This window comes from Xenopus laevis, chromosome 7L (assembly GCF_017654675.1).
Source record: "Xenopus laevis strain J_2021 chromosome 7L, Xenopus_laevis_v10.1, whole genome shotgun sequence".
In the NCBI taxonomy this organism is placed as follows: domain Eukaryota; kingdom Metazoa; phylum Chordata; class Amphibia; order Anura; family Pipidae; genus Xenopus; species Xenopus laevis.
This window is the reverse complement of record NC_054383.1, coordinates 108,419,298-108,438,755: the sequence shown is the minus strand read 5'-3', so window position 1 is coordinate 108,438,755 and position 19,458 is coordinate 108,419,298. Positions and strand designations below refer to the sequence as shown.

General features: G+C 38.2%; 1 protein-coding gene across 5 annotated transcripts in view; it reads right to left on the bottom strand.

The window, feature by feature from the left end:
* The window catches only part of zswim9.L (zinc finger SWIM-type containing 9 L homeolog), a 57,935-nt gene that overhangs the window by 15,550 nt on the left and 22,927 nt on the right, over positions 1-19,458 (bottom strand). For all 5 annotated transcript variants that reach the window (XM_018226178.2, XM_041569457.1, XM_018226182.2 and 2 more), the window contains exons 9-13: positions 9,243-9,469; positions 7,133-8,174; positions 5,705-5,782; positions 4,426-4,652; positions 1,140-2,241 (exon numbers count right to left, since the gene is read on the bottom strand). In XM_018226178.2, coding sequence (XP_018081667.1) covers positions 1,140-2,241; positions 4,426-4,652; positions 5,705-5,782; positions 7,133-8,174; positions 9,243-9,469 — 2,676 coding nt within the window. The remainder of the gene's footprint in view (positions 1-1,139; positions 2,242-4,425; positions 4,653-5,704; positions 5,783-7,132; positions 8,175-9,242; positions 9,470-19,458) is intronic.

Below are 19,458 nucleotides of genomic sequence, written 5' to 3'. Positions count from 1 at the left end.
ACACTGGGCTCATGTGTAGGGCATTATAACAACTTTTATGAAGCTTCCCTGGGCTTGTTTAATGTAATGTATTTGCTGCAACATATACATCCATTCAACTTTAACTTCCCGCTGTATACAAATTAGCCAACGCTAGCGCAACTAAGCTCTGCGTGCCGAATTAACGCTAGTGCAACTTCGCCAGCGTTCGTTGCCCTGGACACAACTTTGCATGTTAATGAATTAGCGCTGTCTGAGCAAATTTTTGCCTGGCGAACTGTTGCGCTGCCTGCGAAGCCGTCGCTGGCGATTTTTCACCGCTTAGTAAATTTGCCCCTTTGTATGCGCCCATTTATAGGGGACCCGTCAGCCAAAAAAAAATATTCCAAATCCTATTTTATCACATTAGTCAAGCAAAATTTACTTTAATTACACTGTATATTTGAATTTTGTTTCCTTCAGTCTGGGAATTCATAATTATAGCAAGCAGGCAGGAGCCATTTTGTGGACACTGTTCTTAAGACAAGCCTTGCATCATCTCAGAATCTTGTTTGTGCACCAGAACAGGGGGACCTGATGTCCATCCCCATGCCCTGGCTACACAATTAAATGGTTAAGAGAACGGGGGGATGTGTTCTTTATGTCTGGGTGACAGGTCCAGGGTGCAGAATCCCAGAAACATGTCTTTCCCTAATTATAAAGTTTCAAAATCACTAAAAACGATTTCCTACTTTTCTTCCAATGTACAATTCTTTGTTATAAGTATAAGTAAATATTTCCAATTACAGTTATAAGTGATGTCTGACATAATTATTCCTTCAAAACAGCATTTAAAAATTCAAACCCATACTGGGTGTCTATTTACAGTTATGACAAGTGGTTATAATTCGACACCTTTTCACTGCTGTTTATGGTTCATGCCTAAATCCTAAGCAAGAAAATATCCAAGTATATGTATATAATGCATAGACTGTGTGGTAGCTGCATTGCAGATGTTGAACAAGGCATGCTCATGACAAAAACAATGGGAGGGTGGCGTGTTGGGATTATGGACCAAACTGTACTGCAAACAGCTTTAAATCGTTCTTCCTAGATCAACAACCACACTGTTACTTATTAAAATGTACCTACAACATGAAAGAATTATTTTGGACTATTACCTTTTCAGCATAAGCATCTGAAATTTCCATTAGCACAGGTCCTTCATCATAGTTTTTATAATCATCATCTTCAACAGCCGCATAGTCATCACTGTTCCCTACCACCTTTACAACAGCTTGGATGAAAGCTCCCAGTGAAACTTTACTGATCACTATGGGCTTCACCTCATCTTCCTGCCTGGATGCACACTCTAGGAAATGATCTTCTTTCATGGCATGACACCAGTCTTCCTTGCAACAGTTCCAGTTTTGGAGAAAGTATTGAAGAAAATTATCTGAAGACAATTTTTTAAGATCTGTAAAGTAGGTGGAGTAAAGTTCAGAGGAGTTACTTTTGATTAAATTACACAGCAAGCCTTTTACCTTCTCCTCATTTGAAGGATCGTCTTCTTTCAAATGTTGATGTAGAACCTCAAGCACATATGCTGGACTAATATGCACAGAGCAAGAAGGTACAATATCACGCACTGAATTCATCTCTTTAATATCTGATTGCAGCAGCATAGAATTTATCTTCATCTCGGGAATGCTCTGAAGAATAGACTGTACCATGCTACAGAATGGGGCTGGATTCCCTTTTTGGGTGCAAAAATAGGCACAAACTCTACTCATGTTCTCATTATCCTCGCACATTGCTGTATATAGTTCATAGTTATCAGTAAAAATCAAGGGCTTGGAAATAAAGATGACAGGTGGAGATTTCTGTAATAAGGAACCCATTTGGGAAGTCATAAAAAACACCTCATTTATTTCCATAACATCTGGTGTAAATCGTACAATCACTTTGGCCAACGGATCCTTATACAAAAGTGTCCTTAGTGAGTGAAGAAGATCCAAAATTGAACTCTCTAGTATTTTCTTCCAGGTTAACAAATCCTTTAAGTCCTGCAGAGTAATGAATTTCTGAGCCAAGTTACTGGCCAGGGCTAAGAAGCGCGTGTAGGAGGAAAGGCTGCAGAGGTTGAAAAACTCTGCAAATCTTTGGATGTCTGTATTGTGATTGTGATCCATTTGTGCGTCCATCACCACCAGGCAGTTTTCTTCATTACAAAATTGTAAAAACAGAGAAGCTGGACAAGACAAATGGCTGCATTCTGTATTACTGTGAAAAGAAGTATAAATAATTCACTGAAAAGTTTCAGATGAAAATGATTTAAGAATTTGACGGAAATCTAAATAAAATGACATCTACAACAAATTAGGGTTGTTTCTTGTAATCAAGAGATTTAGAGTTGCAGCAATTATAGGAAATGAGCTATTAACCCCTTTTATCTCATCAATTCACAGATTTGTGATGTTCTACTGGGATTTAAGCAGTAATCATGAACTCTCAGAGCTCTTAAAAATCTTCAGTACCAGTAGTATACAATGATGCATTTTGCTGACAGTTCCAATCCTAACTAACCTCTTGGAAATGTTATGGTACACTAAATTTTGTCATGTGTATCCATTTCATCCTTTTGTACATTTTAGGAATGGTTCATAGTGTTCACTAGTGTCCCATTCTATAGGTACTAGAGAGCTTCAGGAACCTTGTAGCTATGCCCTTGAGTTATATGCGTGTGTGGGTCTATTTAATTTTGACCTTCAGCTGCTGACCTCCATTGAGGGTACACAGATGAGAGCAATATACCACCGAAGTCTAGATTCTAGTCTAGAAGTGTTCCCTTTATGTCATAGACTTTTGCCGTCATTTCCTAAATTGAGAAGCTTCAGAAGTATGGGCAATGAAGGAGTTCCTGCTTGGTAACAGTGATACTTAAGGGGTTATTTATCAAAGTCCGAATTGACCTCAATATTTTCTGCTACAAAATCTGATCAAATCCGCTCAGGTTTTTACGCTTATTTATTATTAGATTTTCCCGAAAATTTGCTTTGCGGGAAAAAAATAATCAGATTTTCACAATTTTTTCAGATTTTTCCCCATTTTGCCCGAAAACGCTGAAAACTTCAGGGTATTGCACGAAACCCATCGCATATCAAAAAATCAATGGGACTTCTCCCATTGACTAATATGCAACCTCGACAGGTCTGAGATGCCGGATGTTCTAATTCAGACTTTTCCATCCTTGGGGTTTAATAAATTCCAAAAAAACTTGATTTTTTAAAAGTCAGATTTTATAAAAAAAAAAATCACAAATTTTTTGTGATATTTGCATTCAGGGTTTAGTAAATAACCCCCTTAAATGTGCATTTTAAATGTCAAAATACTGGTTCAGGTGATCATCTCTTCTGTACAGATCATGGAGGAAGTATCATAGAGAATGAATTTGGTCATATTCTGAAAGAACCATTCACACACTATTCTATGCTTTTCTTTTCAGGCCATATTTATATATCATTATATTAAGGGGGGGGGGATATTTACTACAACTCAAATTGATATCATATTTTTAATAAAAACTGAAAAAATTAAATGGCACACCTTCCTCATAAAGTAAAAACTACTATTTATTTAGTCATTTAAAAAGAACCAGGTGGCTGAAGTGCAATGGACACCTAACGCATTCCCTGGAACACCCCTTAATCATAGGCTAAACAAGATGACAGTCTATCATTCTTTTATTCACTAGATAACAGCGCCATCTACCGTACATTTTAATAATTAAAATGCATACAAAATAGAAAACCTTAGTAAATTAAAATCAAAACAGGAAAATGAGACCCTCAATGAAATAATCTAAATATAAAAATATATATTTATGAAAATGATTAATTCAGAAGGTCATTGAATCAAACCTACCAGTTAGTTTTAGGGAAAGACAAAATTGATAACTGGAATTTACTACTAGCTATCCAAAAAAAGATACATAAATAAATATGGGCGAATAAATGGAAATTGATTAGTAATGCATATCAAATTATATATTAAATATCCTATCTAGAATTGAGACCTAGAGGCTCATTTATATTCAATTTAACTATCCAGAAATCCTCTGTGGAGTTTAAAATTCTTAGAAAATCACCTCCTTTAACTAAAGTTTCAACTTTTTCTATAATTTGAACTTTTAAATATTTGGAACTTTTAGCAGTGTAGTTTTTAAAATGTCTACCCATCAAAAAATTTGTATGTTCCCATATCCTACTTTTTAAGGGACACAAATATTGTAAGTGACAATTCAGGCATTCTAGTAGGTATATCACTAAAATTTGCTAAAATTTGAACCAAACCTGTATTTAGATTAAATTTGAACATTTATACTATCATGATTTTCCCCATTACAGCTTCACTAGCATTATACTTTGAGCAGAAATCTCAATTTATGATTTTCCTGCAAAATCGTACCTTTGCGTGTCTGTGTCTTTTTCCATCGCATCTGGCAATGGCCAACATCCAAGTCGAATATTTTGAAATTTGTAGATCTCAGCCCTCTTATCTGTGTTTTCAAAGTAAATTGCACTGCTAACTTTATAACATGTTTTTTTCTTTTCACATAGGAGGTCAAAATATTCACAAAACTGATTCCAAGATGTAAATTTCTTCCCAACGAGGTCATAATCCATGTCTTTTCCCTAAAGAGAAATTGTGGTTCACATATAATAAAACACATAAAGTAAATATACCATTATTTTTTTTCTCCATTTGTTAGAAAATGTTACTGATTCCTCATTTAAAGGACTCATCTACATTTACACAAAGTTTTTATAATTTACATATCTGTGATTTGGTGTCAAACTAATACATGCAAGAGTTTTTAAGATATAGGTCCATAGCTCTCCCTTTTAAGTGGTTTAAATAGCAACTATGAGGACTTGAAAAATCAGAGGGACCTAATTTCTATAAAGTCACCCCTGTCTCAAAAGTGGTAGTTGCCCACTACCGGAGGCTTGCTGCAAAAACCAACCTGAGGAGAGAGGTAAAAGGTATGCGCTTGTGCAGGGCAAGGGAGGGAAAAGGGATGCCACGTCAGGTATGGTCTTTGGAGGGAAACTCTGGCAGGGCCCCTGAGGTGGTAGCGGGTAGGTCCTGGACACCCCAGGAAGATGTTGCTTTCAAACTGTCAGGAGTGGCTGATGGAGCTCCCGTCTCCGCCACATCCAAGATGGTGGCGCCCATGAACCAGGTGGGCGATACCGGCATGATGATGTCACGTGACGCACAAAAATTTAAAAAAAAAAGAGCTTCCGGGTCAAGGGTTCCATGCCCAATTATAGGAATTGCTGACTTGTGTTCCTGGGTTCCCTAAATTGCTGTTTCCTGGATTCCTGACTTCTGCCTTGACCCTGATTCTGATTCTTGCTGCCTGCATTTGGAACCTTTGCCTGAATTTGACTACGCTTTCGTCTGACCCCTTTGGATACTGCTGAACTTGGACTTTTAACCCGAAGCTTCCTGCTTGGTCCGGACTTCTCCCACTGGGAGCCGATAGGCCCCCTGGCACAAACCATAAATCTCTTGTGTACAACAGATCACAGATAAATGATATTCAATACAGATACGTTCTCTATATTAAACATGAAAATCTTATAACAACTGAAGCAATCTGGTCACCACAATACAATTATTAGAATTGAATATCTAAACATAGATACAGGAAAGCTGATGACTTCTAACCACATTTTACCTCAGTGTTGATGGCAGAACACACCATGGAAGATGGCAGATAGGAATTTTCTCTGATATTAATACTTTGCTCCACAGTCTGCAAGAATATAATTACAATATAATATATGACACTGGGCAAAATGGCAGACTAGAAGATTTAATAGAAAATGGGCTGAAATTCAAACAATCTAGCTACACATTCATTTTCTTATCGTTTGAATTGTAACTAAAAGTTAAGACCAAATAGCATTTTAAGCGTAATATCTGAAAGAGGCAGAACACGATAATTATATATGCACCATGTGAACGTAAACAAAGAGTAGGCTTTTAAACTGGAATTTCCTTGTAATTTGATGGGCCTACAGTAAATAATTTTGGACACTGCTGCCATCTAATAATATAAACCTCCAGCAATGTGGTAGGGCAGGTCATGTTACATAGGATTAGAGCAGTATTTCTCAAACTAAAACAGTTTTCACCACTTTTTTGAGTTAAAAGAAAATGTAAACCCCTTCCAAAAATCAGTTTAATCAGTGAACAGCCTCTTTGAAATCTTTGAAATCTTTAGATAACAGCCACTTTGGGTGTTAAATGGCAAACAGTAAGGGTCAGGGTACACGCTCAGATTCTGGGAGATTAGTCGCCCGGCGACAAATCTCCTCTTCTTTGGGGCGACTAAGCTTCCCGAACTGCACCTCTCTTGAGCTCAGCTTAACCATTACAGTGCTCAACCCCACCAGAACTTATTATCAAAGTATGTTGTGCTTTTATAAACCTGCATTGCATGAACTTTACAGCATACATGTCTCAATTTACTGATGATGTGTCAGAGGGAAAATGGCCGCCTGGTGAAAGCTGCTATTTGTTTTAGGAAAATGTGATGGCGCTGTCAAATGGAGGGGCTGTATGAAGTACAGATGATGTGGCTTGGGTGGGGAAGATATGCCCAACTTATACTGTAATGTAGGCTTTACATGTCCTTTTAAAATTAAACTCATCCCCCAACCCCAGGCTCCCTCCATAAGTCCCATTCCCGTTCCACATCATCTGCTACCCTATATTTGTACCTGGTATAAAAATGAAGAGTTGAGCAGTGGGCTTGGCAGGAGTCATCTTGTGCTACTCTGGGTGGTGGATGGTGTTGGATTGGTTGGTGTATCATAGGATCTAAGTTACTGCATTTTTAAATGATTGAGGCCTGAGTATTGTCTATGATAAGCATGTGAGAAAGGTTTTGGGAAATGTGTACTTAAATGTTATTGCTACTAAAATAATGTAACCATCTTTTTTAACTCCACAGCCCAAGTTCAGAAAATACTGAATGATGGATCTACCCGGTGATGATTAAATAACATAAAAATTAATGATACATCAGATAAAAAGAAGAACAATCTGCATAATGGAAGACACAAAGGTATAAAATGATGTGAGAAGAAAAATACATTACTTTAGCTTCATCGATGCAAGCTTCTCTGGTAACATGAGTCAACTGACAATCATCAAGAACGACTTGAAGGCATTGGCACAAAGATGAAGGATTACTCAGTTTTGAAGTTAGCTCTTGCTGTTTGGCCTTCACACAGGAATACATGTGGGATTCTGCCACGGAATCGCTTGCCCAGAGCTTCCTGCGTTGGTGCCAGTTGTTATAATAACACTGGAAAACTGTCGGAGGGCTAGCTGCTGCAAGCTCAAATAGGTGTTGACTGTAGAGATTAGGAGAACTGGTCTGAGCTAACATCTGGATTGAACTTTTGATCTGTGCTTGCAATACAAAATCTAGATGAGAGCACTGTTCAAAGAGAATGTCCATGACCATCATCCTACAATATCTTGCTACTGCATTTGGTAATACTGATTCAACGTTCAAGCAACCTTGGATTCCTGGACTCACTGTTATTAGCTTTAATAGCATTTGAAGGGAAGCCATGCTCTGCACAAAAGATAATAGGATAGACTGGAATGTATCTGAGGAATCTTCTTGTGTAATGCAGTATGCACATGTTGTCCACTTTTTGTTGTCTCGTTCACAAAACAAAGTATACAAGCCAATGGTCCCACCACTCAGGGGCAGACGGTCCACAAATATGTGATCAGGAAATCTCTGTGCCAGGTCTTGCATGTAGGATGTCATTATAAAAATACTCTTCACCACATCTCCCTTTTCATTAAAAACCAACTTAATTTTTGCACCAGTGTCTGCATTCAGGAATGCATTTAATTCACCCAAAACTTTATTATGATCTGACAATGAATCAGGATAAAAGGGGAGAAGTCTCTTGACATCACTACATTCCAAAAACTTCTTAGCAATATCATCTGTGATCATAGCTAGCTGGCACTCTTGGATGGCTTGCAGTTGGTCCTTTGATGTGCTATGGGTTGTGGGGTTTGGCAAGTCATGGGTGTGGCAAAGGTTACTTGAAGAAACAATCAGCCTGTCCATGCGTGGGCTAAGCTTTAATTCAATCATTGCAGTACATTTATTCCTAGAAATAAAACAATTGTTCCTGTAAATAACTGTAAGACAAGATATTCATGACAAACTAGTTGTAGTAAACTATAGCAACCAAATGGTGGTTGCATTAATTTCTCAAGATACTGTATAAGCAATGCCAACCCAAAATAGTCTAATATTATAATGTAATTTATAACATAATGTATCTTACCCTATAATTCTACCTGATTTGCATCTAGAAATATAAAACTTGCCTACAAAATTTTAGGAGAAATGCCATGAGCATCTCATACAGAATTTCCATCTCTGATGCATAGGATAAAACCATTTTCTTGCATACTGGAGTGGATCCTTGAACCAATTACTACTCATCTGGCACACCACATTGGCAGCAGTAGGCTGAGAAGAAGAGATGAAAGGCTACAGTGGAATACTGGCTGCATACAAGGCCTGCTCCACTGCCACTTATACGAAAGGCAGAATGCCAGAAACTGCCATTTTGAGCAAATGGAGCAGAGCCCTGTGTTTATTTATGAGTGGGTAGTTACGGGCAGGTATGTAATGTAGTCGATACACTGCACACCCGGAATCTACTCACTCTGCAGTACTGGTTCTCTGCAGACCCGGGAAGGTCCCACAGCAACAGCAACTATTTAATCACGGATCCGCACACATGAAGTTTTCTGCAGTGGGGAAAGTGCCCCTTCTTCTTCACCAATATCAACGTTTCAACGTAATCTCCATGGCAGTGCATATCATTTATCCTATGGCTATTTGCTTCCCCCGAGGAAAGGTTCTCACATTGCCTCAAGGTAGAATTACAGAACTTCCTACAATACTTTACCTATCTACCTGATTGGAAATGTATAACTTTCTACAAAAGTTTAGACAAGCCTTGAGCTAGCTTAGCAGATGGAATCCTTGCAGCCTCAGGAGTAGAGACATATTGATGCATCTGATATTTATATTATATATGATGGCTTGGAGCTTGAGAAATATAAAGTTCTTCATGCTGAAGTATATCTGGTTTAAAATGATTTTATAAAAAGGCATTATGTTCTTAACAAATACAACCAAGTTTGTTGTTGTTGTATCCTACCTTGGGCAGCTTCTACATCCCAAAATCACTGTGCTGTATCTTAAAGACTTTGCCACCTCTGGCCCATGTGGAAATTTTACAATCTCACTTTTCTGAAGGAACACAGAATGACGAACTGCAAACATGGTTTTCTTTTCCTCACACCAGCGATCCAGGAAGGAACAGAAATCGTCCCAGCTGTAAAATTCATTCCTGCCCAGCCCAGTCTTATGGTTTTCTGTGTTTGCCTATCCAAAAACAAAGTCCAGATATGTTGCCCAGGTGACACTATCATTAGCCACAACATTTTTTTTTCAACAATTCATTATTATAATGCATAGCTAATATTGATTTAAGCCAGGAGTGCCCGTACTTTATTAATGCGAGGTCTACTTTAGTGATGTTGTCCCATTAGGATCTACATCCATAAAGGCATTTTTAGCATTCTAGTCCATGGAAAATATTACTTAAATATTAAGAAAATGTATATTGTTATATTTAACAAACAACTATTTGTTACGTAACCGTAACATAATAAATATCTGAAAGAAAAGCATGAAACAAGAGGGTGATTTTGACCAGCTGTTTTTTGACAGTGTCTTGAGTTCTACTGCTCACTGGTAGATCCCGATCTACTTTTTGGACACCACTGATTTAAGCCTTATACCCAAAATCATCTGCAACCATTCCATTAACTTTATAATGGTGCTCTTGTATCCTGGATGCCAAAGGCATTATGTCCCTGCTTCTGAAATGCATTGTAACTGAAATGTTGAACTGCAGATGAATATGAGCATCACTGTAGGTGAAGACTTGATGAATAAGAATTAATTTTTAGTTATTATGTATGAAAACTGTAACATGCAAACTTTAGTATAATACTGTTCATTCCAAGCCATATACCCTTTGAGTTAGTGTTAAGCGGGTCAGGAATAATTCAAGCCACACCTGACCCTTATCCACAAAATGTTGCCATTGTAGGACTGCACTCCACCTCTATCCGCATCTTCTTGTCCTGTAAACTATTTTATGTGTGTGCCTCTAGTTCCAAGACAGGGAATCTTTGGGAGCAGTGAAGAAGTCTCTGCCACTCCCCATCCTAACTCGTAATTTCCACCTAAACAGTGGTCAACCTGCTGGTCACCACAGGTTTCAGGCCAACCTGCACATTACTACTCTAAGGGGCAGATTTACATATGGTCAAATATCGAGGGTTAATTAACCCTCGATATTCGACTGCCGAATGTAAATCCTTCGACTTCGAATATCGAAATCGAAGGATTTACCGCAAATAGTTCGATCAAACGGAAAAATTTAATCCATCGATCGAACGATTTTTCTTCGACCAAAAAAACATTAGAAAGCCTATGGGGACCTTCAATTTGCTGAAATGTATTAATTCTGTAGCTTGAGCATTAATACTGGATGGGAAATTGACAAAATGTCTAGCCCCATGTCAGATTTCAAAATTGAATATAAAAAAATATGTTTGCTCTTTTGAGAAATGGATTTCAGTGCAGAATTCTGCTGGAGTAGCACTATTAACTAATGCATTTTGGAAAAAAAACATTTTTGCGATGACAGGATCCCTTTAATGTTTTTTGGGCTTGGAACAAATTCAATGTTAGTACAGATGAGGAAATGGGTTCTCTTACAAGTCAAGAGATACTAAACCAACTACATCTTGAACCTTCAGGTTTTAGGCATAATTATACAATGTGTATTTATTTACTGGGTATTCTAGGACAGCATCTGTCCTTAATGTATTAGTTGTTTCATATATGCAGAAAGATTGACGCATTGTACATGAATGGACTTGATGTTACTTAATGTAACTTTGTGCATTTAGTACAGATATGTCATGGCACACCTTTACTCCTCCTATTTACCCTTGAGGTTAAATCATGCAAAGAAGCTATAAGGCAAGCTAAAATTGATATAGAAAAGGATATTGCAGCAAGCAGTAAAAAAAATCCAAAATTATTTTTTAAATATGTTAATAGTAAAAAAACTAAGCAGGAAGGGTGGGACCCTTACTATCAGAGGGGGGTCAGCTGGTTGATGAAAACAAAATAAAAGCGCAGATTCTGAACTCATATTTTTCATCTGTCTACACAAATGAGGAACCAGTAAGTGAAGGTTTCCTTCTTAATAGTCCCAATTCTAGTAATACAACTAATGATGCATGGTTCACACATGAGGAAATTCAAAAGAGACTAGAACATGTTAAGATTAACAAAGGTCCGGGGCCAGATGGTATTCACCCCAGGGTACTTAGTGAGCTTGGCTCTGTGATTGCTAAAGCTCTTTACTTAATTTTTCAGGATTCATTGAGATCTGGCATAGTGCTGAGAGACTGGCGAATTGCTAATGTGGTGCCTCTATTCAAAAAAAGGTCCTGTTCTCAGCCTCAAAACTATAGGCCAGTTAGTCTGACTTTAGTGGTAGGAAAGCTTTTCAAAGGGTTAATAAAAGATAAGATACTGGACTTCATAGCAAATCATAATACTATGAGTGTATGTCAGCATGGTTTTATGCGTATTAGATCTTGCCAGACTAACAATTTCTTTTTATGAGAATGTAAGTAGAGACCTCGATTCTGGGATGGCAGTGGATGTGATTTACTTAGACTTTGCTAAAGCATTTGATACAGTGCCACACAAAAGGTTACTGGTTAAATTAAGGAATGTTGGCCTGGAACATAGTATTGGTACCTGGATAGAGAACTGGCTAAAAGATAGACTACAAAGAGTGATGGTAAATGGAACATTTTCTAATTGGACCAGTGTTGTTAGTGGAGTACCGCAGGGCTCTGTACTAGGTCCCTTGCTTTTCAACTTGTTTATTAATGACCTGGAGGTGGGCATTGAAAGTACTGTTTCTATGTTTGCAGATGATACTAAATTGTGCAGAACTATAGGTTCCATGCAGGATGCTGCCACTTTGCAGAGTGATTTGTCTAAGTTGGAAACCTGGACAGCACTGGAAAATGAGGTTCAATGTTGATAAATGCAGGTTATGCACTTTGGCAAAAATAATATAAATGCAAGTTATACACTAAAATGGCAGTGTGTTCGGAGTTTCCTTAAATGGGAAGGATCTAGGGGTTTTTGTAGATAACAAGTTGTCTAATTCTGGGCAGTGTCATTCTGTGGTTACTAAAGCAAATAAAGTTCTATCTTGCGTAAAAAAGGGCATTAACTCAAGGGATGAAAACATAATTATGCCTCTTTATAGGTCCCTGGTAAGGCCTCATCTGGAGTATGCAGTGCAGTTTTGGACTCCAGTCCTTAAGAGGGATATAAATGAGCTGGAGAGAGTGCAGAGACCTGCAACTAAATTGGTTAGGGGGATGGAAGACTTAAATTATGAGGGTAGACTGTCACGGTTGGGGTTGTTTTCTCTGGAAAAAAGGTGCTTGCGCGGGGACATGATTACACTTTACAAGTACATTAGAGGACATTATACCAGAGGCCACCCCTTTAGACTAGAAGAAAAGAACTTTCATTTGAAGCAACGTAGAGGGTTCTTCACAGTCAGGACAGTGAGGTTGTGGAATGCACTGCCGGGTGATGTTGTGATGGCTGATTCAGTTAATGACTATAAGAATGGCTTGGATGATTTTTTGGACAGACATAATATCAAAGGCTATTGTGATACTAAGCTCTATAGTTAGTATAGGTATGGGTATATAGAATTTAATTAAAAGTAGGGAGTGGTGTGTGTGTGTATGGATGCTGGGTTTTCATTTGGAGGGGTTGAACTTGATGGATTTTCTTTTTTCAACCCAATTTAACTATGTAACTATGTACATATGGAACATCCCATTGGTTTACTTTAAACCCACATTTATGTAGCCATGCTGTTTAGACCATAAAACACTTTAAATGGAGATAGTTTTATAGAAGTCCAGAGGTGTACAAACAGTGAAACTAATAGAGCTCAAAGGCATAACGCTGCATATAACTGCACTAACTGGCCATTAGCACATCAGAACTATCCCATAATTCTAAGAATATAAGCTTTTTTTTTTTTTAAATTAGAGGTTTAGTTACACGAACTGTAATTGTATGTGTACAGTCCCATGTATAAATAAATTCTCCATGTAGTATGCAAGATTACAGGATTTCAGACCAGGACCCCTTTAAAGGAGCAGTAACACTAAAAAATGTTATGTGACAAATCCACTCTATGCACAATAGAGCTGTTATTGAAGCAGTTTAAAGTTTATTATATTCAATGCTTTGTCCAAAAAACATATTAAATCTCTGCTTCCGGATGTACACTTTAGAATGGCGATAGGGCGATTCTGCAAAATCCGAGATGCGGCGCTCCACATCTCTGCCTAGACTGCTGAAGCGGAAGCTAGTTCTTGCTGCTGTACTGAGGATTTTACAGACCTCCGCAGGACTTACTTCAGGGAAGGAATGTCTGCAGCGTAATTTACTTCTGTGAGTGCTGCGAGTGGAGAAGGAATTTCCGCAGCGGTAATTTACTGGGTCCTGTGTGTTAGATTTATGGCTGCTCTGCGTGCTACCTTTACCATTCGCAGCACTGAACGAGCTAAAGCAAGTTTAGGAATAACCACTGCAGACGTTCCTTCTCCACTCGCAGCATTTACAGAAGTAAATTACACTGCAGACATTCCTTCCCTGCTTGCAGCACAGAAGTACTGTAACTCCTGCAGAGGTCTGTAAAATCCTCAGTACAGCAGCAAGAATTTGCTTCCGGTTCCGCAGTCTAGGCAGAGATGTGGAGCGCCGCACCTGGGATTTTTCAGAATCGCCCTTTCGCCATTCTACAGTGTACATCAGGAAGCAGAGATTTAATATGTTTTTTGGACAAAGCATTGAATATAATAAACTTTATGCACAATAGAGTGAATTTGTCACAAAAATTTTTTGTGTTACTGTTCCTTTAACAGTGAAGTCACACAGAAGGGAATGTGGATCTGCAAATGGATATGGAATTCAGAGGATCTTCTTTCTAGATATTTTTAAAGGGATTCTGTCATGATTTTTATGATGTCGTTTTTATTTCTAAATTATACTGTTTCCACTGCAAATAATTCACTCCAATCTAAAATTTTATTCCTGAACCAGGATTTTTAAGTTGTAATATTGGTGTGTAGGCAGCCATCTCAGGTCATTTTGCCTGGCCATGTGCTTTCACTTCATGATGGAACTGCTTTCAGATTAGCTATTGTATCTCCCAATGTAACTTGAAGTCATTATAGAACTTGCATTTTAACTATTGAGTACGGTTCTCATATGTAGCAGGGAGCAGTTCTCTTGTAACCTTCCCATTATTCTGTCGTTATGGTATGGTGGGTGGGGGGTTGAGGAACAGGACCGGGTGAAATAAATCCAACTTGCAGTGCAGCAGTAAAGAGCGAATGAAGTTTATCAGAGCACAAGTCACATGACAGAGGGCACCTGAGAAACTGCCATCTAGTTTAGTGCCAGACTTTAAAATTAAATATACAAAAAAGTTTGCGCTTTTCAAAAAGTATGTCTGTGGAGCAGTACTATTAATGGATGCATTCTGGAAAAAACGGTTTCCCTGGACATTATCCCTTTAAGACATGAATCAAATGTGCTATATTTTAGCTATGCAGTTTGCTAAATGCAGGACTCCCAGCTTACCAGTTAAGACCACCCAGAACATTTTTAGGGTGCGCTCAGTTTGCTCATGGGTTCCACGGGCATATGATATATTAATACAAGTTGGACTTTAACATGTCGTATTAAGGGCTACATGAAGTTTAACAGCACAGGTTTACTGTATCACAGACTCCAAGTTTTATTTCCTAAATGAAAATCATGAACCCAACAATTTGATAACCATGATACACTGCATTACGCAAATGCATCCCTCCTAATAAACCTGGAGCTTCTGTAACATAACTTTGAAAAGGGGTAGCGTTTTTTCTCTATATAGACTTTCTTAGCTGGATCTTATCTGCTAGTCTGCTACATATAAACCACTGGTATAAAGAACTCTGCCAGACTAAGGGAGGGGGTTCTTGGCAGGGACTGGTGATTAAATGAGGGTCCAGTGGGGACACATTAATTGAAAATAAAAATGTTTGCACAAAGATGGCCACACACAGAGCAATAAAAACTGGAATTCCAGCCCCTCCATGCAGAATTGGTAACTGACTGGCCAGCATATGGGGCCCACCAACAGGTCTGTCAGACTTATCTGGCCATAGATAACCAATATGCAAGACGAGCAGATTTGAAAATCCAGCCGGCCAAGGAGTGTATTAGTGAGTTGGTGCAGTGATAGTCTGAAGGGTCTCTATAGCCCCCAATGGCCCAGCATGTAGATGACCAAACTCATTTGAAGACCTTGCCAAACAAGTGGACCTGTCTATGTATGGGCAGTTTATGTGTGGATCCTTGAATGTATATTTGATTGGATCCAGCACACATACATATATAGGATCTATGATCCAAAATACTTGGGTCCTGGAGTTTTCTAGGCAAGGGATTTTTCCTCCCGTAATTTAGGTGAACCTATGTCAAAAAGGGGAATATTTTATCCCTTTAAAATCCTGAATCCTGATCGGTTGTTTACGAACAATGGTTATTGTGACCAACTGTATGAACAGAATATGCAGCATGTAAATGAGAAATAAATGTACAGGGGGAAAAAAAAAGGAAAACCACCATAATTTCACAACATAAAATAAAAGAAACATTACTCTTTTTTTCTTACAAAATAAAAATTTAATATAAATGTTCTGAAGTCCTTAACTACACTAATATAGGATTAATACAGGTTAAAAAAAACAAAAACAAACCAAAACCTTCTAGGAAGAGAAATATAGTACGGGGTCTGTGAACATTTTGTAGAATATCAAGTGATACAGACACATCCAATGAAAAGCCATAATAATGGGTCAGTATTACTAAAGTAGTCAAAGCCAAAACTTTCTGCCAAGAGCTAAGGAGCGGAACTGTAATCTTCCATCATGCTGGACTGGTGTGGTGCCATCTTTCCACAGACTGATTACAAAAAAATAAATAAATAAAAAGCCTAATGAAGGATTGTACCACCTCCAGTCCAGTCCTACGGATGCAACCAGGGAGGACCTATAAATGGATAGTGACTTTTTTAGGTTTCAATAGGAATGTGCCTCTATGTCAGCTCACCCCTTACTATCCTGTGTCGGGCTCTGGCATGGCTTCAAGTCAAACATCTTCATGAGTGATGGCACTTGGGGGGTGTTTACAAATGTAAGTGGTGCCCATCCTATGAAAACATTGTCCCACCCCCAAAATGCAACGTAAACCAGGAAGCTGCTCAACAACAAGATGTTCCCGGAAAAAAGGACACGTTTGTGAGCGGTAAGCTGGGGGAGGCAGGGGTAAATCCATTAGAAAAGAATAGCAGTGCTAGGATTTAGCCTGATAAAATCGGAATGTGTCACTATCCCTTATAAGCCATGTTGTGTTGGCTGGGCTAACACTTTGGGCAGAAAGAAATCAGAGCCTCAAGTCTCCTAGTAATACCAACATGTTCCTATACATTTTCACAGGGATGTGTCAGTATCGCTTTACGTTCAATATCAAAGCGGAACTATCGCGAAAAATGAAAATTTTATATTAGCTTCAGCATACTGAAAATAAGAAGTATTCTATATATAATCTATTACAAATTGTGTACCGTTTCTGAAATAATCAAGTCTATCTTCATTATTCCTCTCTGAGCATCGGTTTCTCTTCATTCAGTCTTCATGCAGGAGTTGGGCGTCAGATAATCATTGACAGTTAGATGCAATAAATCTTATAGGGGGGCTCCTTTTGCCTAGAAGATGTATTAGAGCTCACTATTAAAATCACCAGACATCATGTCACTCTACATGCAGAATTTGTGCAAAACGCAGTTATTTAGTTAGATTTTTTGTTTGTACTGGAATCGGTTGAGTGAGCTTTAATAAATCTGCTATGAAGTGGAGCCCCCATACGATATATTGTATCTGTCAATTAATATTGGACATCCAACTCCTTAATGAAGACAGAAAGAAGAGAAACAGATGCTGAGAGAGGAGTAGTGAAGATAAACTTCATCAACAATGTCGAATTTTTGATTGACTGTATTTACAAAGTTTCTTATTTCAGTATGATAAAGCTTATATTCAATTTTCAGTTTCACAATAGTTCCCCTTTAATGAAAAGATCATTCACGATTAAAATCCCCCCCAGAGGTGATTCTCGGTTCATGGATATATATATATATATTATAAAGGATCTCATTACAGTTAATATCGTGTTAGACTAAGATCAGCTTTACACAGCAGAGAAGCTTATGGACATTAAATAGTGAATAATACAAGAATATTTGTTAAAGAATATTTATTTCTTGTATGCATATAAATAAGCTATTTGTACAGCATTTTACAACATTTCTCAAAGTCAGCTCATAGAAATTTTTGGCATGATTAGCCCTAAATGAATCTCTACTAAATTAATCCCTCACCAAAACTTAAAAAAAAAAAATAATAATAATAATAAAAAAAAAAAAGCAAAACAATAATAAAAACACTCCAAAAGAAGGTAATTGATTTCCTCTATTTACACACGGGTTCAGTATATTGACATGTATGGCAAAGTCAGTGAATGGAAATAAAAATCACAGTAGAATGGACATGATGCTCAATGTGATGAGGTGCTGAGCGATGGGCACCACTCAACAACACGCTGCTGATCAACGGGAAGACAAGCGGAGGATGGAGCGTGATGCGAACGGAGGACTCAATTAGTACATTTCATTCATCTGCTTCTGTCGGAACAGGTGGGAGATTACATTTTCATTAAAAAGGTGTATATTTTTTTTTTCCCCCTTTTTTAATTCTAGGAGCCTGAATCAATAGCAATAAATATATGATATATGTTAAAGAATCTCTAAATAAGCTTACTGTTCTAAAGCAAATATAGACAATTATATTTATTTCTATAATGGCATTTTCTCAGCAATTCTCTAGTACTTATTCCCATACTGCTACTCGCAAAGCCTTTCCGGGCAGTCGGATAAACCTTTTATAATAAACCAGCATGGGGCAAGGCCTGGTGAAGTTTAAATCAATAGACAACAGCAAGGGCTTGGCAGTACAACAGTAACTCCCTACATTATTCATAGATACACGCAGAGAGATACAGCTGTTACCTAATATATTATGCCTGCCAGGTTAAGCACATCTTCCTTACAGTATAGATTAAAGTTTAACTGTTGGGCCTAAATTATTGTACAAAAAAAATATAAAGGGGGGGTGGAAAGGAAGAAAAAAAAAACAATGAAACATTGTGGACTCTGTTCCAACAATAAAAAAACCTGCTTCCATGGAGTAGAAGGCATGTACACACTCCCCGAAATCTGACACACAAGGCTCAGCGGGACACCTCCATTATACTCCATGGAAACCAATCTTAGAAAAAAAGTTAACATACAGGCACTTTTTTTTTTTGCAAAAAATGTAAAATGGGTGTATAATTATTTCAGCCGCTATTATTTATGTGCGACAAGTCTCCCGAAAATGCGTCTCCATTGGAAACACCTGAAATGGCTGGTGGCAAAACCAACTTATCACAAAGTCGCCCAAAGTTTCCTCCAAAGGCAACTTCAGAAGAACAAAGCTCCTCTTTGGTTTTTGCACCGTTAATTGTCTTTTTTTTTTCTCAATGTTTCAATGGAGACGCATTTTCAGGGGATTTGTCGCCTGCAGTCGTGCATTTTATCACAGGCGAGAAATCTCCCTATCGGCCACTGCCCTAAAGGAGGTTCACTGAAAACCTAACTGGCCAGCGGTACTTCAGTAGTAGCGCTATGCCACCATCTTCTTCAATCTTCTTTGTAGGCCAGGGTGGGGTGTGCATGACTAGTAATGTAAAAAGTCCAACATGTTGCTTCTACATTCAGCTCTTTATTGTACTAAACATGCACAACTGGTCCGGAGGTCCAGAAAGAAGATGGTGACCTGGTGCTCCCTAGGTCTTAGTTAAGGGATTTTAATTATTTGGGGGGGGGGGGGGGGAGCGACCGCTTCCCCAGTGATTATACTTCCCTTCTCAAAAGTAAACTTGCAACAAGTAGCAAGCCCAAAGACTGTACACCACTTGATCTAACAGGTGAAATAAAGATCCATCCAGCAGGGTTCACTATAAGCTGCAATAGTCAAAGCACCAGTAGAAATGTGGCCTTGATTGACCCATTTGAGATTGTATTGGTGAAA